The sequence below is a fragment of the Sprattus sprattus genome (assembly GCF_963457725.1).
Source record: "Sprattus sprattus genome assembly, chromosome: 9".
In the NCBI taxonomy this organism is placed as follows: Eukaryota; Metazoa; Chordata; class Actinopteri; order Clupeiformes; family Clupeidae; genus Sprattus; species Sprattus sprattus.
The window spans coordinates 17,518,382-17,540,533 of NC_137928.1; the positions used below are offsets into that span (position 1 = coordinate 17,518,382).

At 40.2% G+C, this 22,152-nt stretch overlaps 3 protein-coding genes across 3 annotated transcripts; 1 reads left to right on the plus strand and 2 right to left on the minus strand.

Moving 5' to 3' along the window:
* Positions 1–1,259: 1,259 nt before the first annotated feature.
* ca4b (carbonic anhydrase IV b) lies at positions 1,260–3,904 on the minus strand (the record flags this gene model as incomplete). Its single annotated transcript, XM_080844783.1, has 8 exons — positions 1,260–1,445; positions 1,697–1,860; positions 2,072–2,138; positions 2,338–2,430; positions 2,661–2,806; positions 2,903–3,067; positions 3,334–3,378; positions 3,838–3,904. 8 exons carry the CDS (start codon positions 3,902–3,904, stop codon positions 1,260–1,262), a joined length of 933 nt encoding a protein of 310 aa, XP_080700909.1.
* Positions 3,905–5,441: 1,537 nt separating this feature from the next.
* LOC308370338 (RIMS-binding protein 2) lies at positions 5,442–12,309 on the minus strand (the record flags this gene model as incomplete). Its single annotated transcript, XM_080844993.1, has 6 exons — positions 5,442–5,499; positions 7,594–7,598; positions 9,924–9,995; positions 10,408–10,511; positions 10,793–10,964; positions 12,106–12,309. 6 exons carry the CDS (start codon positions 12,307–12,309, stop codon positions 5,442–5,444), a joined length of 615 nt encoding a protein of 204 aa, XP_080701119.1.
* Positions 12,310–13,939: 1,630 nt separating this feature from the next.
* On the plus strand, positions 13,940–21,929 carry ywhag2 (3-monooxygenase/tryptophan 5-monooxygenase activation protein, gamma polypeptide 2). The gene is made up of 2 exons (XM_080845363.1): positions 13,940–14,158; positions 18,903–21,929. Exons 1-2 carry the CDS (start codon positions 14,072–14,074, stop codon positions 19,557–19,559), a joined length of 744 nt encoding a protein of 247 aa, XP_080701489.1. The 5' UTR covers positions 13,940–14,071; the 3' UTR covers positions 19,560–21,929.
* The last annotated feature ends 223 nt before the right edge of the window (positions 21,930–22,152 follow it).

Genomic DNA, 22,152 nt, shown 5'->3' on the forward strand with positions numbered 1-22,152 from the left:
GTTATTACAATGTTAAATAATAAGTAAGTACAACTTAGGGGAGAGTTAGCACAAGTAAGGATTAAATGTTATTACAATGTTAAATAATAAGTAAGTACAACTTAGGGGAGAGTTGGCACAAGTAAGGATTAAATGTTATTACAATGTAAAATTATGAGTTAGTAGAACTTACTCTTGAGTTGACCAAAATCAGAATTCAGAGTTGAGCAAACTCAAAAGCAAAACTTGAAATATTGAGTTTAATTGCCCAACTTAAAATTTTACTGAAGTTTGTTGCCTTAAAATTTTGAGTTCACCCAACTTTTTTTTTTTTTTTTTTTTTTTTTTACAGTGTAGGAACATTAAGACACCTTCCATTCTCTACTTTTTTTCTCTCCATCTCTCCATCTTTCTCTCTATCCCTCTCAGTCTATTTTCTCTCACACTCAATCTCTCTTCTTCACTCCATTTTTATCTCCTTTTTTCAATATTTTCACTCTTTTTCTCTTTCACTCTTCTTTCCTTCTTTCACTTTTCTGTCCTTTCTTCACTCTCCTTTCTTCTTTCCTTCTTTCACTCTTCTTTCCTTTCTTCACTCTTCTTTCTTTTCTTCCACTCCTCTTTCCTTTCTTCACTCTTCTTTCTTTTCTTCTTTCACTCTTCTTTCCTTCATCCTCTCTTCTCTCCTTTCTCCTTTCTTCACTCTTCTATCCTTTCTTCTTTCCTTCTTTCACTCTTCTTTCTTTTCTTCTTCCTTTCCTAACTTTTGCATTTCATGCACTGGTATTTCCTTCAGGAAATGCATTTTCTAGTTGTCCCTAACAAATCCCGGCACTCTTATTAAGCACTGAGATAAGAACATAATGAAACACTTTATCTTAACTTTATCTACACCTACAACTAGGCTATATATATTATCAACTAGCCTTATTATATAACAACACAGTGGAGGAAGTCTTTGTGGTTTTCTAATGTATTTATTTGAGGAGACAGCAGGAGCATGATAATAAAACATGACATGTTAATAAAACAAAACTGAGCTATATAAAAAAATAAAAATAAAAAACAATTACACTAGAATCTCATTTAATATATCAGAAATACATATAATATATTATGAATACAGGCATGCCTACATGCCATGTAGTAGCCTATGGTGCAATAGCCTACCATTAACTGCAAATAAATAGCTCTATTTTAATATAATCAATGTAGTAGCGTAAATATTATGATTCATCTGAGACATGTCCTTGATGCACAGAATATACAAGAAGAAAACTTCACTCTGGCAAAGATAAACCAACAGTTGCAAGAACCGAGCTGAGAAGAACTAAAGTGTTGACCCACACTGCCACACTACCGGAGTGGGAGTGATACACCTCCCGGCCATTAAGGGGCTGCACTGGGCGGTAAGTGCCAGTCATGTTTTGTCCATCTGCAAAACTCAGGTGGGAAAATGCAGACAGCTGAAGGAAAAGAATAAAGAGGGAAGTAAAATTCAGATCTTCCAGCTCCAAAAGGCCAAAGAACATGATGCAACTGCAATTCACTGCAAAATATGTTTCACCTTCACCTGCATTGGATAACATGTTTAAACTTTGAAATAAAGATAATTCTAGTGGTTGTATACACTGTACTGAAGAAGTGATAGATTTAAGAGAAAGACTTAAAAGTTGGTATGAATTATATTTTAAATAAAGAATATCCTACATTATACCTGTTCTTTACTGAGGGGAATGGTGTTTTCAAACACAGTCCAAACCACAGACTCATCACAGTTGGGAGTAGTCAGGGAGCCCTGATAGCGAAAGTAGGAGCTTAGGTTACTGTGAGACGGGATCAGCATGTCCAGAGACAAATCGTGCAGGGTGGTGTTAGTGCCTAGCAGGGGGTACACAGAGGGGAAATTACAGAACAGTTTGGAGGAAATATTAATGGAAAGTCTTTCGATAACATTTATTGGGCTGTAAATGAGTACAACAACGTGTGGTTAGTTTTAACCAACAGTAATGTGAAGTCTGTATTGTTATCAGTGAGCTGTGAAATCACAGGGAATCATAAAGAATAGTGTGGCACAGAGACAATGACATACCCGGCCGCGTGATTCTTTTTAGAGCGTTTACAACGGTTTCATATTTTTTGTTTGAACTTCCTGATTCCTAAGAGGAAAACAAAATGCCTCAATTAAATTAGTTGTTCATCTCCAAACATTATCAATGGGTGAAAACATCATGTTAGTTGTTTGTAGTCTTACAATTACCCGTCATCAAGTATGCCGACATCTTATGCATGCATATGGTAATAAAGTAATACCCATACAAGCTCACTGAAGTAAGTAATTTTATAGGCCAAGGTCACCTGGTAAAAGAATCCAAGAACAGAAACTCCAGATTTGTCCTTCAACGCCTCGCTTAATGAATGATAGTGTTGTTTGATATGAACAATATGCATCTGTGGAGATATGGCACAATACACGGCAGACCTTTACCACAGTTACAGAGTGTAGCCGACTGATTTTATTAACTGGCCTATCTTTAACCCAGTTTCTTGCATTAGTGGATTAGACCTAGTGGCCTCTTTGAGAGGAATATTTTTAACATGTAAATATAATGTACTATTACCCAAAGCCAGACATATGCCAGCATGTGTGAAGCATCTTCTGTGTATATAATTTTGCATACCTCCATAGGATACTGCTCTCCATCAATGGTGTGTTCAGACCCGGGTCCTCCATTGAGTCCCCAGTGAAAATGAAGCTGAATTGCCTTGTAGGTTGACTCCAAGTTGCCACCATCAATCTTTGCACTATCTGGCAGGTTCACTTGGACTAAATTCAGACAAACACTTTGGTTGGTATGAGGTTCTCGTCATAACCAAACAAATAATTGTTTTGTCCATGCTATAATATTTAACTGTGACTTGCCAGAATGGCCATTGTTGATGATGTCACTGTGAAATGCAAACTGGTAGCCATTATAACGGAGAGGCTGAAGGCGATCATCTTTAAGTGCTCTCTTGGTGACTATGTTGATTGGAGACTGGGCTCTTCCTCCACAAGTCATTGCTACTTCTGGCCATTCCAATGGACCTGTATAACATATGATAGAGCAGAGGTTCTCAGACTTTTCATGGCAGCTTCCCCATTTGAAAACGCCAGCCCCTCTCCCAACACCATGGGGCAACGATGAGACGATCATATAGCCTAATATCGTTTTTGAAGGAAAAAAGGCCACACTTCTGGGGGACTTGACCCACACTTTGGCATCCCCTTTGATACAGCAATACCTTTAAATGCATGTATTTGATAAGGAAGGAAGAGGAAAACCCCTGAGAGTGTGGATTTAACCATTTTACCTGGGCATGGGTTGACACAGGTCACTTGAGACTGGTAGCACCATTCTGGAAAGACACCTCATTTTTATGACCACAAGTCAAGAACATGTTTATTACTCTTTTTTGTACTCTCCGACACTGTTGTTTTCTGACTTATCTAAGTCTGACCTCAGAGTTATCTTCTCGTGTCAGATAACAGCATTGTTACAAACTCACACTTTTACAAAATGTACTACAAATAGATACTTTGGTGAGTCAATAGCAGTTATTAATGTTATTATGAATGGTATTGGGACTGTCGTAAGTAACTTCATTCCACTCTCTATTTACAAAGACATTGCAAAGATTTTAACTAATGTTACAAGTTTACCTGCTGTCATTACTTTTCTGAAGACTAATCAAGCACTAAAAGACATGAGTCTTACAATTGCTTCGTAATATACGGCTCCTTTTCGCATCCCATTGTTAAGCTTCATAATCATACCTGTGTTTTGAGTGATTTCGAAAAAGTGGCAATGTACCTACCAGCACCCAAAGACATTTTCACCAAAGCAAATACGGACCACAGGCAACACAAAATATGCATCCTCATGCTGTTTTGATGTTGGAAGTTCAGCAACTACATCGCCTGCTCTCCAGAGGTGTGTATATTTATTTCACCGGCAAGACAACCCCTCCCTTTTGACTGATAAGCATTCAAAGTTTGTGTACAAAGGGATGACCACGAAGATTGTGATGTATTTTCAAATACTTATCAATGCTAATACAGGCAATACAAAGAGGGTTGGGAGCTAGACAGAGTTCAAAGTTTTTTTATGTCTTATGTCTCCATATATGACCTTGACATTGATGCTGCATGGCTGATGAAATACGCTGAAGTGTAATCAATTGAGTTTGTTTGTGATAGGAACCTACGGTGAAGCAATGGTGGTGAACATAATTGAACTAAAGGGGATCACTAGTGACAATTTAGGGTCTGAGGGAGGTGAGAAGTGTGCCTGAAAACTAAAGGCTACTAAAAGCCAGTGTCAGAGGTGCATGTTATTGTTTATTTTTTTGTTGTTAGTTTGTTATGACTTGAGTATGTCACAGTCATTACCATGGGTAGTGTAATTTTGAATTTTCAGTTTAAATTTCACATTCAAATTATAATGCTCTTTAATCATAAACATCAACATTGCGCTTTGTTTGAAGGTAATATCTGTCTCAAGCACATCGTCATGCAGCTCACCCATTTTAAAAATAGAAGGAATAGATCTTGATACCATCCAGCAGCATGATAACAATGATCACAGGTGAAACCTGAGCAAAAACAAACAAAACAGCAAAAAAAAAAATCCTAAATCATCCAACTACCACACCTACTTCCAGGTCCATTTCATTAGCAGAATCTTCAGATCAGATCTTCATAGTAGCCGCACACGCCCCCAAACAGAGCCACTCAGCAGGCCTGATGACACTCCTCCTTACCACATACTGATCATTGTCATCAACAGATAGCAGCAAGCCTGTCTCTATCTCTTTACCCTTTCCACGCCCCACCAATCCCTAGCTTTACAATAACAGCAGCCTTTGATTAAATATGATTAGTTGTCACACCCCCAACCCACAGAGAGGGCAGAAGTACAGCTTCTTGACTGGCATGAACAGAGTATGGCGCCTTGTTCTAGTTTTTTGTTTTAGTATTATGCCCTTTGTTACTTCTGGTGAATTTACAGTGAGGCTGTGTTAGAGGAAAGCATGTGATCTTTGAAGTCTATTGGCGTCATGACCTGAAGAAATTAAGGTTATATGCAGACATATGCATGGGAGAGCATGTGAGCAATAAACATAAAATCAAATGTGCAAGGTCACTCAGGATGTAAACAGTTGGGGATCAGTGATAACTACCAGAAATCCCAAGACTTTTGTTAAAAAAAAAAACTAAAATACAGAGAAATCAGGTCAATCAAGGTCAACAATGGCCTTGCAACTATTGCAACCATTATTGCACAATGCAAATAATATATTGCCTCTTTCACTGTTCCTTCTTCTGTGTCCATCACTCTGTTGTTTCGTGGTAATAGTGGTGTTGTTGGCTCGCTCTGAGGAACTTGTCAGAGGCAGAGCGGGCAGAGTGCCACTCACTGTCAGAAGTGCTGCACCTCATATAAGGACCACACAGTGGCAGCGGTGAGTAACATGAGACTACCGGAGGCCGAGACAGTCACAGAGCACTACACAATGGCCGCACCAGAGGTGTATATATGGTTTGACTTCAAATGATGAAATCCAAACAAATTCCCTTATGAGATTTGTACATGAATATCTGATTTTGAGGACGTATTGCTAGACACTTTATTACTTTTTGTTCATGTCCCTTTCCTCTTCTCTCACTCCTGTTTGAAACAGAAAATATTTGCCTTTGTTACCTTTGCTGTTTCGAAATAATTAGTCTTATATCTTATGTTTGTCTTTTATTAAATAAGCTTTTTGGTAATAACTTAACAAATATTGCTTTGATGACAAAATATGTACGCCGTGCTTTCACCATATTAATTGAGGTTAGAGTACAAAACGAATTGTTTTTTAATGTAAATACACACATTTATTATTTTAATTCTTATTTTCCTTCAATGGCACACTGTATTATAGTCTGTTGACATCTTCTTACTTCTTGGAGAAGTAATTAAATTAACCTTAATTCTCTTCTCGTTTGTTTAATACCCACTGATTACACGTTGACCGCACTGTGTTGGGAAAACTATCTATATCATTCTTAAGCACTTATTTATAGAGCAAATCCCATGTGGACCAGGAATAGACGGATGATGCAAGTCTAAACGTAACCCTGGGAGAGCTGACTAGAGGACTGTCCTCTCACTGCCTGATCATGTGCTGCTTTTAGACCGGGAGGGTAGGCAGTGCATGGTATCCGGTAAACGTGCAAAATTGCCAAACATCAGTCCATTTTCGGGAACAATTTTTTTGAATAGTCTTTACAGAGACTTTAGGTATGGTTTGTTGAAATTCAAATCCAGTCTTTCTAATTGATCACTGAACACCACCTTAACCAAACCCAACCCCTAACCCTAACCTTTGTAGTTAACAGAGGTTCGACAGATCGTTGTTTATAATGTGAGCATGTGTAAATAGTCTATAGGGGAAATAAAGTGTGACCCCATTTTCTTAATCCTGTCTCTCTCTCTCTCTCTCTCTCTCTTTCTCTCTCTCTCTCACAAACACACACACACACACACACACACACACACACACACACACACACACACACACACACACACACACACACACACACACCCACTAAGTATCTATCAGTCTAAAAAATATATAACTGTTAAGTCCCCACAGGAAACTAAACAAAACTCTATTGTGGCTTAAGACTTAACAGAGAACATGATCATCAACAGCACAGATGAAATGTATATTTTACAACTCAAAACTTCGTGCTCCATTGGGCAAAGTGCAAGTGTTCATTTTTAGAAAGTAGCACTTCACTTTTTACTCCCTTTCGAACACCCCACCCATCCCCCACTTCCTCCTCTGTGTGTTCTACTCGACACTGAGGTTTGGGTTGTCTAGACAACGGAGAGCACATCGTGCTACTAAGACACGCTGCTGTGGCTTCGGAGTCGCACCTTTTTCGTGCATCCTATTTATGAGCGCAGAAAAAATACCACAAACTATGCAGATTGAAACATTCATCTGCATTTTGTTCTTGTCAGCAAAAGTGCAGACCAACCGATGAACTCTAATGATCATGTATGTTTACCATTGTGAACTCAAATATTGTTTTACACGGTTAATGATCTGCATGCCTCAATCAGACTGTCTCTGTAATGCTCATTCTAGTTCTGCAGGATTTTTGAAGCATATAATTTAAAATGGAATGGTTTGCAGAGCAAAATGTCTCCCAACACTGCTGTATGTGGTGACAAAATCTTCTTGGTCCTTGATGCGTACATACCAGTAGGCACGTGTTCCTTTATATTTGGACAAACACCATTGCTTCTGTCAATCTTACTAGTGGGACTTTGGGAACCTCTCTGACTCAAGTCCTGGCTAGTCACCTGCTAAAAGTTGAACTGATTCCTGGAAAAGCATTGGCTTCTTAGCTGGCTGTTGCCTAATCTTTCAACTTTCAGGTCATCCTTCCTCAAATACATGCCACCTCACTGCTCTGCAATGACCACTATAAACACTGTTTCGACAGTCAAAGGGTAGTGCTTAAGAAAAGGAGAAGATAAGAAGAACTAACTGAAGTATCTTTCAGTTATCACTCACCGGTACTACAAAAACAGATATATGTTTTCAGGAGTGCATATGGGTCTTAGGCCTCATTAACACATGGTTCAGTTTAATACATTCAATATTTCATCTCTGTCACACATGTAGGTTGATAGGGAAGGCATAAGAAACCAAGCATAAAGCTTTACTACTAATGATTATCTTCTTCACTACTATTTCCTGCAGCAACACACAGAGATTTGTGTGACTGGTACTCATTATGTGTTTATGTTCACTTTTTCCGTTGTTGCACTTTAGAGCTAACATTTTAGCATATAGAAGTTGTTCACTGCAACTGTGAACCATATAGTTGACATAACATTTTGTCAAAGGTCACAATGTGCAACTTCTTGGTTTCGTGATTTCTAAAACACCTTTTTATCGGTTCCTGGTATGCCCTTAAAAGGTGACAGAGGTCTCTTTTTGTAGTTTCTATTCAAATCGAGAACATGCTGGGGCCCAATGGGTGCTGGTTTTGCACCTCTGACAGAGAGATCGAGACTGTTGAGCCTCTTCCTGTGGTTTCGGAGCATGTGGTAGAGAGTGTGTTAAAAGCGAGGCAAACTCTCGCTTCAGCCCTCACTTTCTTCCGGGACCCAGACGAGAATGATGGTAAGAGTAGATATATTCTTTTATCAGTAGCTTTTATGAAAATTCATTTTCAGTGAAGATAGATATTGTGGCATAACAAGGCATTTATATGCATATGAACTATTTGCTACTATGGCACAAGTATTGGAAAATTATGTCAGCAATAATAAAAGACCAAACTTTTGAAAATGTGCTAATATTATCTGTGTAATAACAACACTGTATAAATTGAGTTTTGAGTTGAAGTGGATTATGCTAAATATGATTTCAGACTTGAACAGAGACAATTATTGCAGACTTGAACAGGGACAATTAATGTCTTCCGCATTAATACTTCTGTTTGAGAACTAGAAAGGAACTCGCAATGGTTTTCCATTGAAGTGTTTTGTTCGATTTTTCTAATTTTTCTTTAAAATCATCTTGATGATTTAATTCTGAATTCTTCCACCCAGATTGTCTTTTCTTTTCATCATGATATGAAATATATCGACATAAACTACTAAATGTAATTCCACATCCTTCCTGAGAGTGGTAACAGGAAGGAGCACTGAGTGGCGCGCGTTGGACACACAAAAGAAAAAGAAAAACTGGACAACAGAAGTACAGTGTAGTCAACCATAAAGTAGAAAGCACTATTAAACTATTCTACACAGTGTAGTGTTTCCTACTTTATGGATGACTGCACTGTTGGCTACAATGACAAGTTATGGATCAACCTACGTCAACAGAAGACACACTACGTCTAGCTCTCATGTCCTCCTTCTCTGCTTGACCTCAATAAATAGAAATGAGACATGCATGTCAAATATGTGGACAACATGTGTTTATTTGTAATAAAATGCATTTCCAGTGTCGATTCCTAATAAAAATAAAAATTCCTAGTGTGGTTCATCACACAATCATGACTGTATTTCATTGTAAAGTGCTGTGGTGCATTGGTATCAAATTCAAGTACACAATAAAAAGTGCTCTTGATCACTACATGCTTGTGTTTAATCTCATTGCTTTATGAAACTGAACTATTGTTTTGTACTGATCTGTGAAACCATATTAATAATGTGGTGGAAAATATATAAATAGCATAAGGCACAGTGTGGAAAGATTATCCTTAGATATCACTTTGAATTGAAATAGCTGAGAGTGTTATTTTTCCCGCCCATTCTCTCTCTGTCTCTCTTCATGGTCTACTACTCCCACATGATGAAGACTGTGAAGACGTTGAGGCTGATATTTTTAAGGCTATGGCTACTACCAAAAGATATTGAGCAGCAAGAGAGAAATTCAAGAAAATAATAAAATAAGAATTTGAAAAGAAGGTAGACTTAAATAACAACATTGATATAAGAAGTGCAATCCAATCAATTCTATTGTACCTTTTTCATTTCATGTTACATACTTCAGCACAATCATACCCCCTGGCGGGAAATTATAAAATAAAACACTGCAGCATAAAGCAAGTACAAATAATTACTTAAAGTCTGATGAACACAATTTGTGCAATGGCATGATGTCTTTCTTAATGAAACATTTGCTTTATGCATTTTGATCGAAGCCAGCATCTTCAGTTAGTTCCAAGGCAATGGCTCTACATAGTTTGATGGCACAAGTCCTCGGTATCCATGAAGATCTCCCTGAATACAGAAAACTAATGTTGGTATGGTGTGTTTCATGAAACTCTAGTAAGAAGTATGAGAACCACAATAAAGTAAGCAGAAAACTTGTAATAGCCCACTTACAAAATAGAAGCCATCACTGTCAACATCTCCATAAACATAGATGATGTCTCCTGCGCAAAAAGTGAGCTCATCCTACAAGACAAATGTGACTCATTAGTGAGAGAATCAATCCATGTGTCTTTGTCAGCGTGCATTGCATCTGCTATACCTGTAATATATGCATATGTAATAGCTGTTATTCATGTGTAATAATATGTGTATATGTATTATATAATAGTCTTTGATGGTAATAATTGGTAGTGGATGTCTTGGAGGACTTTCATATGTTTGCTGGTATCTGTGTAAAATAGACAGTTTTTAATGTTTGAGGCCATATCTTCAGTACGTTAACTAGGAAACAAGTTTCAGGCCTTGCTGTGTTTGCCCCATTTGTGTACATTTTAATGAGAAAGGTAAACGTGTCAGTCTGTGTGTGTGCGTGTGCGCGCGTGTGTGTGTGTGTGTGTGTGTGGGGGGGGGGGGGGGGGGTGAGTGAAGCAAGCACCTCTATGTCTGTGTTGGGAGAGCTTTCAAGGGGGTCATAATCAAAGATGGCCACCATACGTTGGACCACCACGTCGTCTGGGACACAGGAGGCCTCACTGGTGGCTGATCATGCAACCCAATAACGTACACACAAACACACAACCACACACACATCAGATAGGCCCTCAAGCAAGAACTGAAGTGAATACAACAGGAAGATTTCACCACATCTGTGACTCTGTGTTGCCACCAAGTGGTTCAGTGTACTGACATGAACACAAAAACAAGAGACAGGCAGAAAGAGAGAGAGAGAGAGAGAGAGAGAGAGAGAGAGAGCAAAAAAGGAAAACAGAGAACACTTTCTAGTTCCTGTTTTGCTTTAGACACCTAAAAGGGCAGACTACCTTTTGATTCGACAGGGCTTGAGGCCTCCGGAAGGAAGCCCTGTTGAAACAGCTCAAGTTTGAGGTCACCATCATATACTGGGATCTCTGACACCATGTTGCTGGGAACGTATCCAAAGCGGCCGGCACACTCTCCGTGGTAAAAACCATCTGTGTCTTTATCACCGTACACCTAAACCAGAACAATACACACGTGTCCAGATATTAATTTAAGAGATGACAACATTGAATGTTCTAAGGCAATATCGGTTCACGAAACGACATGTGCAGTAGAGCATGGATCAGGCCGAATTTTTTTGTCCAAGCCCGACTAACAAGCAGCATACTGAAAGGAAAGGGAATTAACCCCGTAGTTAAGAGCATGTAATACTTTGGCCCTGAAGCGCTGAACTAAGTCTCCCCTGAAATCTCCAACTACGGTCAGAGACAGACAGAGCAGGAAAGGTTCCCAAACGGAATGAAATAGCCTACACATCACACACACGCCATGCCTTAATAAAACTCACATTATATGCGAATGGAGGCACAACAAACAAGTCTTACCATTGAAAATCTTTTTTTTCTTGAAAACTTTAGGTGTAGCCAACGGTCTTTATTTAACTATCAACATAGTCCAACCATCGAGATTTAATCCATGTTGTTGTGGAGAAAAAGGATTGCATCAATCATGTTTCATTAAAACTTCACACTTCTTACATTGGACATATCCAACAGCCTAATTAGAATCTGCATCGACTTCTAAGCAGTACTATCTCCATACAGTAGATTACCTTCGTTTAGTATCGTTTTAAACTCTCCAGAAGACAGTTTCTCTTTAACTTCCTCCACAATGCCATTTAGCGACCTGTAATCGCCTTGTCACATCTAGGACATAAACAAATTCCAAAAATATTTGTCCGAACTGTCGGGTCCTGTCGGGTTCCGACGGGGTCGGTGTCTATCCTCTAATGTGCAGCAACTGAATCTCTTAAAAAGTCTTAAAAGTTAACAGAATCATTTCTGTTCTATCTATCAGTCTACAGGAGAGCGTTGGAGAGCGTTGTCTCATTGACTTTACGTACTATATATCCAATAACACTGTACCTTGTGCTTTCCAACATGTGATTTCTAGATACCTATTTCTGTGAAAAGCTAGTATTTGCACATAACCCCATGAGATTTTTAGTTTATTTATATAGCAAAACATATGACTGTAAAAATACAATGTGCTTGGAAAAGTGCATTAGCGTGATCAATTATTAAGTTCAAATTGAGTGTACTGTATACTGCTACCTTTAGGCCATAGCATTATAGCACACAGTCTCTCTGCTCACCTTAATTATCTGTCCTCGCTCAAAGGGCAGCTCCTCTGAGGTATCCGGGTTCGGTGACATCAGTGAGGGGTTGTATGGAAACAGGGCCACGAAGAGGCGCACATTTGGGTCGTAAAGCTCCTGCTCTTTCTCCCAGCGCAGTATTTCATCAGGCTCGGCCACCCTGATACCATCTGGGTAGACATACACATCCAGTGCGATCATACCCCTGAGGTAACCGCCTGATACGCCCTATGCGCACGCTGTATGTGCCTGGTCAGTTGCACTGACTGCAGTGCTCGTGCAGACAGGTGGACAGGTGGTATGGAGACAACACTGGCCGGTATCTCCGTCTCCTCGCCACTGCGATAAGGTAACCAAGGTAATCCCTACCCGCCCATCAGGTGTAATCCTCTTTGAGAAAATGGATGAATGTTCCAAGTTTGCCAGTCAGACATGATACAGACACTTGGGGGGGGGGGGGGTATGGCATGGAGTAAAGTGATGTTAGGATGTGCCACTACACCTGGGCTTGGATGGAAAGACAAGAAGACAGAATGTTAAACCAGGGTCAGAGAAAGAGACATAGACATATTGAGAGCAAAGAGAGAGGAACATATGCCACAACAAGGCATTGGGGGGAGGATAGAGAGAGAGAGAGAGAGAGAGACCAACAGACAGACAGAGAGGGAAAGACAGCCAAGACAGACGTCCTACATTGGAACTTGGGAAGACACAAATAATGATATGACGTCCAGCTTCTCCTAATCCAGCTTTGAACGGTGTGGCTAATTAGTTGAGTAGTCTTTTCCAGAACTGTGCCAAGTAGACCTGTGTAACTGACTCACCTCGACTTTACCCTGTAAGCAGCTCTTGACCCTGGGAAACCTGAATGTCATTGCTTGCCCAATGCTCTATATGTTGCAACGTTCACATCACTGTGGCATCACTGGTGACATAGTCACACAAAATATAATGTGATGTGAACATTTTTGATCGTGAACTGCCACTAGTTCCAGTGTACACTACCCTGACTGGTGTTCCTCTGGTGGTTTGGGATGGAATGGAATTGGGATGGAGATGTGCGGTGGGGATACTGTGGTAAGTCCATCTATTTTAGTGCCATCCAACTTAAAATAATAGGTCATATCATATTATGAGGTAATAATGTGTCTTTATGCATATTTTCAAATTAAGTTGTATATGTTTGTTATTTAAGTGGTTCTATATTTAATAGTTTGGTTACAATTATATACTTACCTATGTAAATGTATTTTACATTTGACACTAAAGCAGAATATAAAAGTCATTTGAAACCGCTGTAAATCTGTGTCTATCTCTAAGAAGGGAAATAAAAACTATTTGCATGCTCCAAATTTTTCTCAGCAATAAGCAATGTGGTCAAAATCTGAATGAGTTTAAGACCCTGCGCTATTCTCTTTAATGAAATCTACCAAGTCAATAAACTGAAAGTCAATTCAGTGAAAACAGAACAGTAGAGTTCAATAATTCAAGATTCAAACTAGAATTACCCTAAATATCACCATTGGCAACAACAACAAAAAGATGGTAAGTTCCAGAAGGCTAGCAAATCATTACATGCCAAAGTGTTTTTCCACTGAGCAAAATGAGGAAGAACTACACTCTCCTTTGACATTAAGGTCATGCAACGCGTCACTTCTTTGGTATCCCTTTTAAATGACATGAGTGGGGTCCCGAAACCAGACACCCCAAGCCCCCCATGCAAGACCTCTGGGCATCCTTACATGGATTGTTACATCACGAGCCAGGCACCCACCTTTTTAGAGTGATGACGTAGACTCGTAGAAGCGTGAGGAGGGGGGCTAGGATGTCCCGTCGGCACGAGCGCAGATAGAAGGCAACAGCTGCAGCGCGATCCTCGTTCAATTTCACCGCGTTGCATATAGCATTTTTTCACGATTTCATCCCAGAACATAGACGAGCTACACCCCAATAACCGGTCAAAATGGTTGATCGCGAGCAGCTGGTACAAAAAGCCAGGCTTGCCGAACAAGCTGAAAGATACGATGATATGGCAGCTGCCATGAAATCGGTAAGTCTTTTAAATAATGCCATTAATAATAATCAATTCACAGTCATTAGTGGCAGATATCTTAAAACACATATAAATGCATAATATTTTGATATAATAGGATATTTATTGCCATGCCATTCACTGCATATGTACAAATTTGGTTTATGTTGATTTTTTCCCCCATAGTGGTCCTGAAGTCATTTTAACTTTGCATCATGTGTAAATTGTCTTATTTGGGAAAAGGTAGTATTGTCTTATTTGGGAAAAGGTAGTATTACTGTAGTGTGAAAGAAAGCCTTAAGAGTAGAGAGGAACCACGAGTAGGCTAGACCGTCTGGACCTTGGGCGGTGCCTCTCGTGTCTTACATTACAATATATGAATGAGACGAGGCAAAAACGATCAGACATAGTGTTGCTAGACATCGTGATTTTCACATTTTCACACAGATGGGCTTTTCATCTTTTTTACGAGCCGAATCTCGGTCATTTTAAAACTTGCTTAGTCATTCATTAATGTAACCTAATGCACATTTGCAGCTGGACGCTGAGAGGCAGCACTAGGGATGTGGAGCCACAGAATCAAGATTCCACGATATTGTTCATGTTTCAACATTTCATTTTGAAGTCATCCATCACCATAGGATGTAATTACATAATGCAATTCATATTAGATACATCCCACGACGCTGAATTTTATACATACATAGTTGCAAAATGAATAGGGTTTACATTCTCTTGTTTTGTTTTATCCTTTCATTTGGTTGACTATCCATGTGCTGAAATGGAAGCTATTTGAGGATTTTCCTCCAAACAAACGTAGGAGGCAGCAAAATTCCTTCCTGAATGTACCATCGTTGTCATATTGCAGCAGAGGCTGGTACAGATTCGATATTGCTCTGTTCTTTCTTTATACGTGGCTTGTTCTTGGTTGGAATTTGTCACATTTGTCACATTTGGACAGCTGCAGACATTTTTGTGTCGCATTGTGTGAGTGTGTGTGAGTATGTATGTGTGTGTGTGTGTGTGTGTGTGTGTGTGTGTGTGTGTGTGTGTGTGTGTGTGTGTGTGTGTGTGTGCGTGCGGATGTGTGTATCCATTAGACAGAATGTGTGTGTGTGTGCTCGGCGAGTCATGCCATGTGTACAACCCGGCAGAAATATCAGGTAGCCTGAAACCAGTTTCGATGGGACCAGAAAAAATATAGCCTAGGTGAGACCGCGTAAAGCAGTACATTTAATTTCTCAGCTCGTTTCCGACCTAATGCAATTAAATGCACAGACGTGTGATGGAATCTGCATACTGCGGTCAGAATTGCAGCTTGTGTCTCAATCTCTGTCAAAAGTTATAGGCAAAAGTCTTTTTGTGGGGAAAAATTATAACTTAAGTTCTGCGCAAGATTTTGACTGCACAACTGACGCGTTTTGACTTGAACATAAGTAACAGGTGGTTGTGACCAGTGATTTCTGAACTATGTGCTGATATAGTTCAATTATTAGCTGCGTGCAATGTGTTATATTCCAAGTATCCCCATCAAATACTAGGGGATGGCTTGGGTCAGTTGCAACACGCATTACAATCGGTTGCAATCAGCAAGCGTAGTTAGCAAATTAATTAGGGTAGCTAGTATAGTATTGCGAAAATGTGACACCCAAGGTTTGTAAGCGATTATCTCTCTAGCATTTAAAAAAAGGACTGCAACTATTTTGGTTTAATGATGCATGACCCCTACAAACTGGCATGTTTCAATTGTCCTCGGCCACTACTACAACTGTAACCAAGACACTCACTGCATTAAGAAGGAAATTATAGAAAAGAGAAAGCACATACGATGTGCTTGAATTAGTGAAGTAAATATAGAGATGAAAGATGTGTGTTGCATAGAAGTTAAAATGAAAGCTGTCCCTTTTTTGCAGGAAGGCAAGTAAACGAAAAGTATGACAATTGTACCTGGTCTGTGCCCCTGCCATATATTTTCATATACTGCCATCAACCAAAATATTAGCAGGGATGCCCTGCCAGGCTGCTTGTGGATGTGGATACTGGCCATACAAACACTCTTCTCTACGTGTTTTCTACCTTTAAAGAAGTGGATACGATTATCTACCTACAGGCAACTTTAAGTGGGAGAGCCTTTCTGTTCTGGCCCACAGAATATTCCACTGGAGGCTCCTTTGCAGGGGTTGTTGCGCTCCATCCAGAGAGCTTCAAAGGGTGAGAGGGTGGCACCCTAAAGAGTGTATGTGGGATTCCTCTCCCCTGCCCCTTACTGATTTCTGCTTTGTCAGTGCAGTCACCTCCTCTTCCTGGCAGGGCTAGGAGGCTGAGGCTGGGGGATGGGGATGCTGCTGGAGAAGGCTCACTAACACACGCTTTTGCAACACTATAAAATATTCAGTAAACAATGTCCCTAATTGACATTTCCCTCTCATAAACTATGGATTTCAACAGCCACGCCAACTAACAGTATTTATGTATATAGTATTGAATTTGTTTGGTTGTTTATTTGCTTATTACTACGTATCTAAAGCTCAGGTGTTTAAAACCATTTGCCTTATGTCTGCCTTATAACCAATCATTTGTCAGATGTACTGTAGGTTCTTTACATTTTAGTGAGGGTTGAAATAAAGACAGGTAGATTGTTTTTGGCTCAAAGCCTGGCCTTTAGTGCAACACTCTCAGGAGACGAGCTCAATGTGCTCGATGTGAATGTACTGGTATTCCATTTCCAGTCTCCTGTGCTGCAGTTCAGCAAGGTAAGTAAGACATAGTGGGGCCCAGATTCATGCTAGGTGAGGTGACCCACCCAATTCAGAAACTCTTGGCTCTCAGTCTGTCACAGTCGCAGCTGCTGTCATGGCCACATCCATAATGGTTGAGCTTCCCACAGTATCGACAAGTCTGCCATTCACCAGATTTATGGCAACTCCACAACCGTCTGATATTGAAAAGTGAAGCCTCTGCCATTTACTTGTTTTATGCCCCATCACTCTTACCAGCCATGGCTGTGACGTCGTTGTCCCGGGCTTTCTTTGATCTAGAAATAGATCGAACTTGCTAAAAAAAGAACAAAAGCTCCAGGTGCTTTGCTTTTGCTTTGCTATTCGATTTGCTGTTGTGTTGATATTTTAACTAATCATGCTGTTCTTCTTCTATATCTACATCAATTTGGCCCTACACTTTTTGTTTGTACATTCATGTGAAATTAAATGCTGCAGTTGCCTTGGTTTCAATCTCAGCCCTTCACTTACTGGAGTCAATGCAGAAATCAACTGTAATAGAAAATGTGGCCACAATCATTATCACAACAGGCAAGGGGTGTTTGAAAACGATCATGTCTTTGTACATATTTATTCAGAGGAATTGATTGTCTGGATCCGTTTTTGTACTGGTATGCATGTGAAAATGGCTCCAATAGGAATCAGAACGCAAAACCTTGCGAGTCATTTAAACTGGTGTTAGACCAGATTGCAGGTGGCTGGACCATCTTACCATGATCAAGCGGTGGAATCTGCCAAATAAATGCCGAATCCTGGCCAGATCCGGTTTAGAAGATGCTGCAGCTTAAGCCCTGCAACTGTTTACCCCAGATTACGTTTAGACATTGTCATTGAGATGGATCGCCTTGTTAAAGGAGTTTGGAATGCCATTCATAGCGTCACTGCATATTTGTCTTTCGCACTTTGGAGACCAAACTGTGATCTAAGCCCTGTATTTTGGCCAGAGGGTTGGGTGGGGAGGGGTGCACTTTTGGAGGCCCACCAGTGTGTGGTACCTCTTGAAAGACAGGTGAAAAGGTCGGTGTGTGCCCGATAGAAGGTCACTGCAACACGTGATCTACCCGCCACAGCCACCATCGTCTTGGCTTTCACCGCAGCTGCCCTAGAGTGCTCATGGGAACATTTCACCTCCCGCAGCCCCCAACCCCCTAACCGGCCCCAACCCAGCTCTCCAAGGATGTCCTACCTTCTCACTCCCAGGAACTGAACGGATTTAGTTTGTTTTTTCATCTACTCTCAAACCAGCTGTGCTGTTGGCAGAGCCACAGTTTGGGACCGGTGTGCTAAGCAATCCTATTGCCATGGAAACAGGGAGTTGCATATCGCTGTGTATATTAGCTGTTGCTCATTGTTGCTCGTTTCCACTCCCCTGCTGAAATGCAACTGAGAAATATTTCTGTGTTCAAATGAAAGCACAAGGAAGAGGCTGGCCTACTTCCCAGTTGATGGTGGTAAGAGGTTCTCTCTATTCGTTGTGAGATCGGCAGAAGGACACACCACTGTTCTGTCTCGTTTTAATCCGCACTGCTGCATTTCACTGTTAGACAGACTTTTTCCAGGTGTGTTCCAGGTTTCCCATTTTTTAATGTACCAATTCGCCCATCAGTTTTGTGTGTCTGTGGCAGGTAATCTATAGGGCTGGGAAATGCAGAGGTCATATGACTCATAAGGCCGTAAAAAGAGAGAGTGAGACATGAAAGGCCACTGCATATTTTGCAGTTGAATCTTTTGGCAGAAATAAAGCATGTGAGACCAAGGATGCCTGGCTGTACTGTGCCTGTGCGTGGCTGTGAAATGAGATCATGGGGAACTGATAGCTGATGTGCTCACGGCCATTCTAGATATAATAAGCATATCCCATAGTCCCTCTTTGGCTAATGATGATGATGTTATGCTTGGAAAATGATGTGCGATGTATTGATAAAACAGGTGTTTTGAAAAGTGACGGCAATGCATTTGTTCCTTGTGTCTCCCTTTGCGCACAGGTGACTGAGCTGAATGAGGCCCTGTCGAACGAGGAGAGGAACCTGCTGTCGGTGGCCTACAAGAACGTAGTCGGTGCCCGGCGCTCCTCCTGGCGCGTCATCTCTAGCATTGAGCAGAAGACCTCGGCTGATGGCAATGAGAAGAAGATCGAGATGGTGCGTGCCTACCGCGAGAAGATCGAGAAGGAGTTGGAGGCCGTGTGCCAGGACGTGCTCAACCTGCTGGACAACTTCCTGGTCAAGAACTGCAACGAGACCCAGCACGAGAGTAAGGTGTTCTACCTGAAGATGAAGGGCGACTACTACCGCTACCTGGCTGAGGTGGCCACGGGTGAGAAGCGAGCCACCGTGGTGGAGTCCTCGGAGAAGGCCTACAATGAGGCGCACGAGATCAGCAAGGAGCACATGCAGCCCACCCACCCCATCCGGCTGGGCTTGGCGCTCAACTACTCCGTCTTCTACTACGAGATCCAGAATGCACCTGAGCAGGCCTGCCACCTGGCCAAGACCGCCTTTGACGACGCCATCGCCGAGCTGGACACCCTCAACGAAGACTCCTACAAAGACTCGACCCTCATCATGCAGCTGCTCCGAGACAACCTCACGCTGTGGACCAGTGACCAGCAAGACGATGAGGGAGGGGAGGGCAACAACTAAAAAAAAGAGGGGGCATTACTCTCTTTTCTGGGGAAGAGAACAAAATTGAAAAAAAAATGTTTTGTTGACATCGACGACATTAAAAAGATAAATAATATGGCTGGTGGAACTCTTGGTGGCAGCAGCTTTTGGCCGACCGTTTCCACAGCAGCAGCAGTTCTTTATTTTTCCACAAGTTAAAAGAAAAAAAAATCGAGGTGAAGGGGGAGGGGGGTGGTGGTCGGTGGGTTGAAGTCTTAGTTTGAATATATATAGAAATATATCTATATGAATATATATAGTGGAGTGGGTCTCCCTCTTCTTGATTATCTTTTGACGTTTGCCAAAACCACTGAAAATGACAGTCAGTCAGGGGTGGTGCTTGTTGGTTTGGAGTGGCAGCCTTAGACTGGCTTATGGGCTGATGTAGTTCAAACGGAAGCTGCTTAGTAATCTTTTTGGGGTAGTAGACATGCATTTGAAAGAGGTCTGATGTTTAAAAAAATATCACAAAAAAAACACTTGAATGCGACAGTTAAAAAAAGAAATAGTTGTCAGTGGACCTAGTAAAACATTTAGACATTTCAGGAATACACAGTATAATGTAAAGAATAAAAATATATATTTCCCCCTCGTATTCTAAATCATGTTCTCAATTGACTAAAAGTCAAAAGTGTTTGCCCCACAAAGGTGAATGTGCCACGTTTAGTCAAATTCAACTCTTTTTTGAGCAAATAGAGTTGATGAACCTGAAAAGAATGACTGGGCCATTTGCATCCCATTTGAGAGTTTCCCTGTGGATCTCTCACAGAATGTTGTTACTGGGTCCACTGACTACTTTCAAGGTCGAGGTAAAATTACTGGTGAAGACTTTAACTGTTAACAATAGAAAATAGGAAAAAAATATAGCAGCTTCAAGAGTTTGTGGTTTACTTCTGTGTTTAATTTATTTTTGCACTTGCCTACTAAACTGTTTTGTCAGTGTAAGATAATTACAACAATATTATCAATGATTCAATATTGTGCATGCCGGTGATGTATTTATAAAATAGCTTGACTTTATTAACTTATACCTTGGGTGTTATGTATTCATATGGTTAAGAAGTAAATGGGCTTCAAATTGATTATTTATAATTTATAACTTTTTATTGATTTTATTTTGTTTTTAATTTGCTATACCAAAATTGTGATTGTTAACAATAAATCAATCTGTTATGAGCGTTGCTGTTGTGACATGGAACATGTTTTTTTTTCCTTTTGTTGAACTAAATTTTAAGAGGTTGAAGGAAAAAAAGAAAAATACACCCGTGATTATCTTATCTGCTCATTCTGTCATTGTTAAAAAAAATGATGATGATGACATTGTTTAAACAATCTTTTGTTCTAAGAAAAGTATATGAGTGCTTTTCCTGTCATGTTATGCAATGAAACATGTACGGTTTAAACAATCGTCAAGTGTGTCTGTAAGGGACTAACACCATGGACCATTATTTATTTCCTGGCAGTATACACGTATTTTTTTCTTTGTATTTTTGTTAGTTTGTTTGTTTGTTTTTTAACCTTATAGCTGTCTCCTGAGTGACAAATATCTTGAATGTGAGTCATTATGTAGCAGTTGCACACAAACCTAAGTAATGATAAATATGATGAATAAAAAATGATTTGACAAGGTTACAAACGCAACCCCTTGTTCCCACTGGTCATGTCTACTGTTTTGCCGTCATTTTGCGAACGAGCAAAAGAAAAAAAAAGATTGCTAAAACAAGACAGACAAGATATCAAATATCAGAATGCTGTTCTTTTGTTTGTTGTGTTTGTTTTGTTTTTCTTTTTGGTTATTGTAAGTTATTTTTGTAAAACTCCTGTGTTTATCATTTGTGTGCCTGAAATTCTATTTTATTTCAGCCTTAAAGAAGCGTATGCACCAACAACACATTATGTTGTGTTTGTGTATTTTCATGTTTCTCTTGGTTTCGTTCGTTTAAACCTCTGTGCCATTGATTTTTATTGATCAGTAGCCAATTGGATAACTACATTTTCAGTGAGAATTTTGCATAATCTGACAAGGAGCTACTTTATGTTTAGTTCTGTTGTGTTTTATTTCATTAATTCATGACTGCACAGTTTCCAAAAGTGGGGCCTCAGCCATGATGCCAGCATAAGCCTGGCAAGTTTGTTCTGTTGTTTTTTGTGTTTGTTATGTTTTAAGCACATAAGCAAAACTGATAACAACCAGTCATAATACAAGCAAACGTACACATACGCAATTTAACTAAATTATGACTCAAACAAGAACACCTCGAGTGCATGGCTGGGCTGGTGACAGGCACACAGTTTGGATTGTAGTGTTCCGCACATATTCAATAAATACCTCAGGTCTTGTCTCTCAAATGTTGTGTATCAGCAGCAGTATTTTATTTGTATTGGTCACTGGTCTGCGGTGTACATGAAGTGACCAGTTTCTAAGAAGGTAATGCTCTGTCGACTGTTGATATGGATGTGGCCTTTATAAAAATGGGCACATGGTTGAATACCCATTAAGCTACATTCTCTAAGATTACAGGAGGGTAGACACGTCTTAACTGAACAGTGTCTTCACAGTTTGGATTAAGTA

Bases quoted from the DNA above. Each gene is read 5' to 3' on its own strand.
- ywhag2 (XM_080845363.1), top strand. From the start codon at position 14,072: ATGGTTGATCGCGAGCAGCTGGTACAAAAAGCCAGGCTTGCCGAACAA. The intron at 14,159-18,902 runs GTAAGTCTTTTA...CTTTGCGCACAG, and splicing joins TGGCAGCTGCCATGAAATCG to GTGACTGAGCTGAATGAGGC.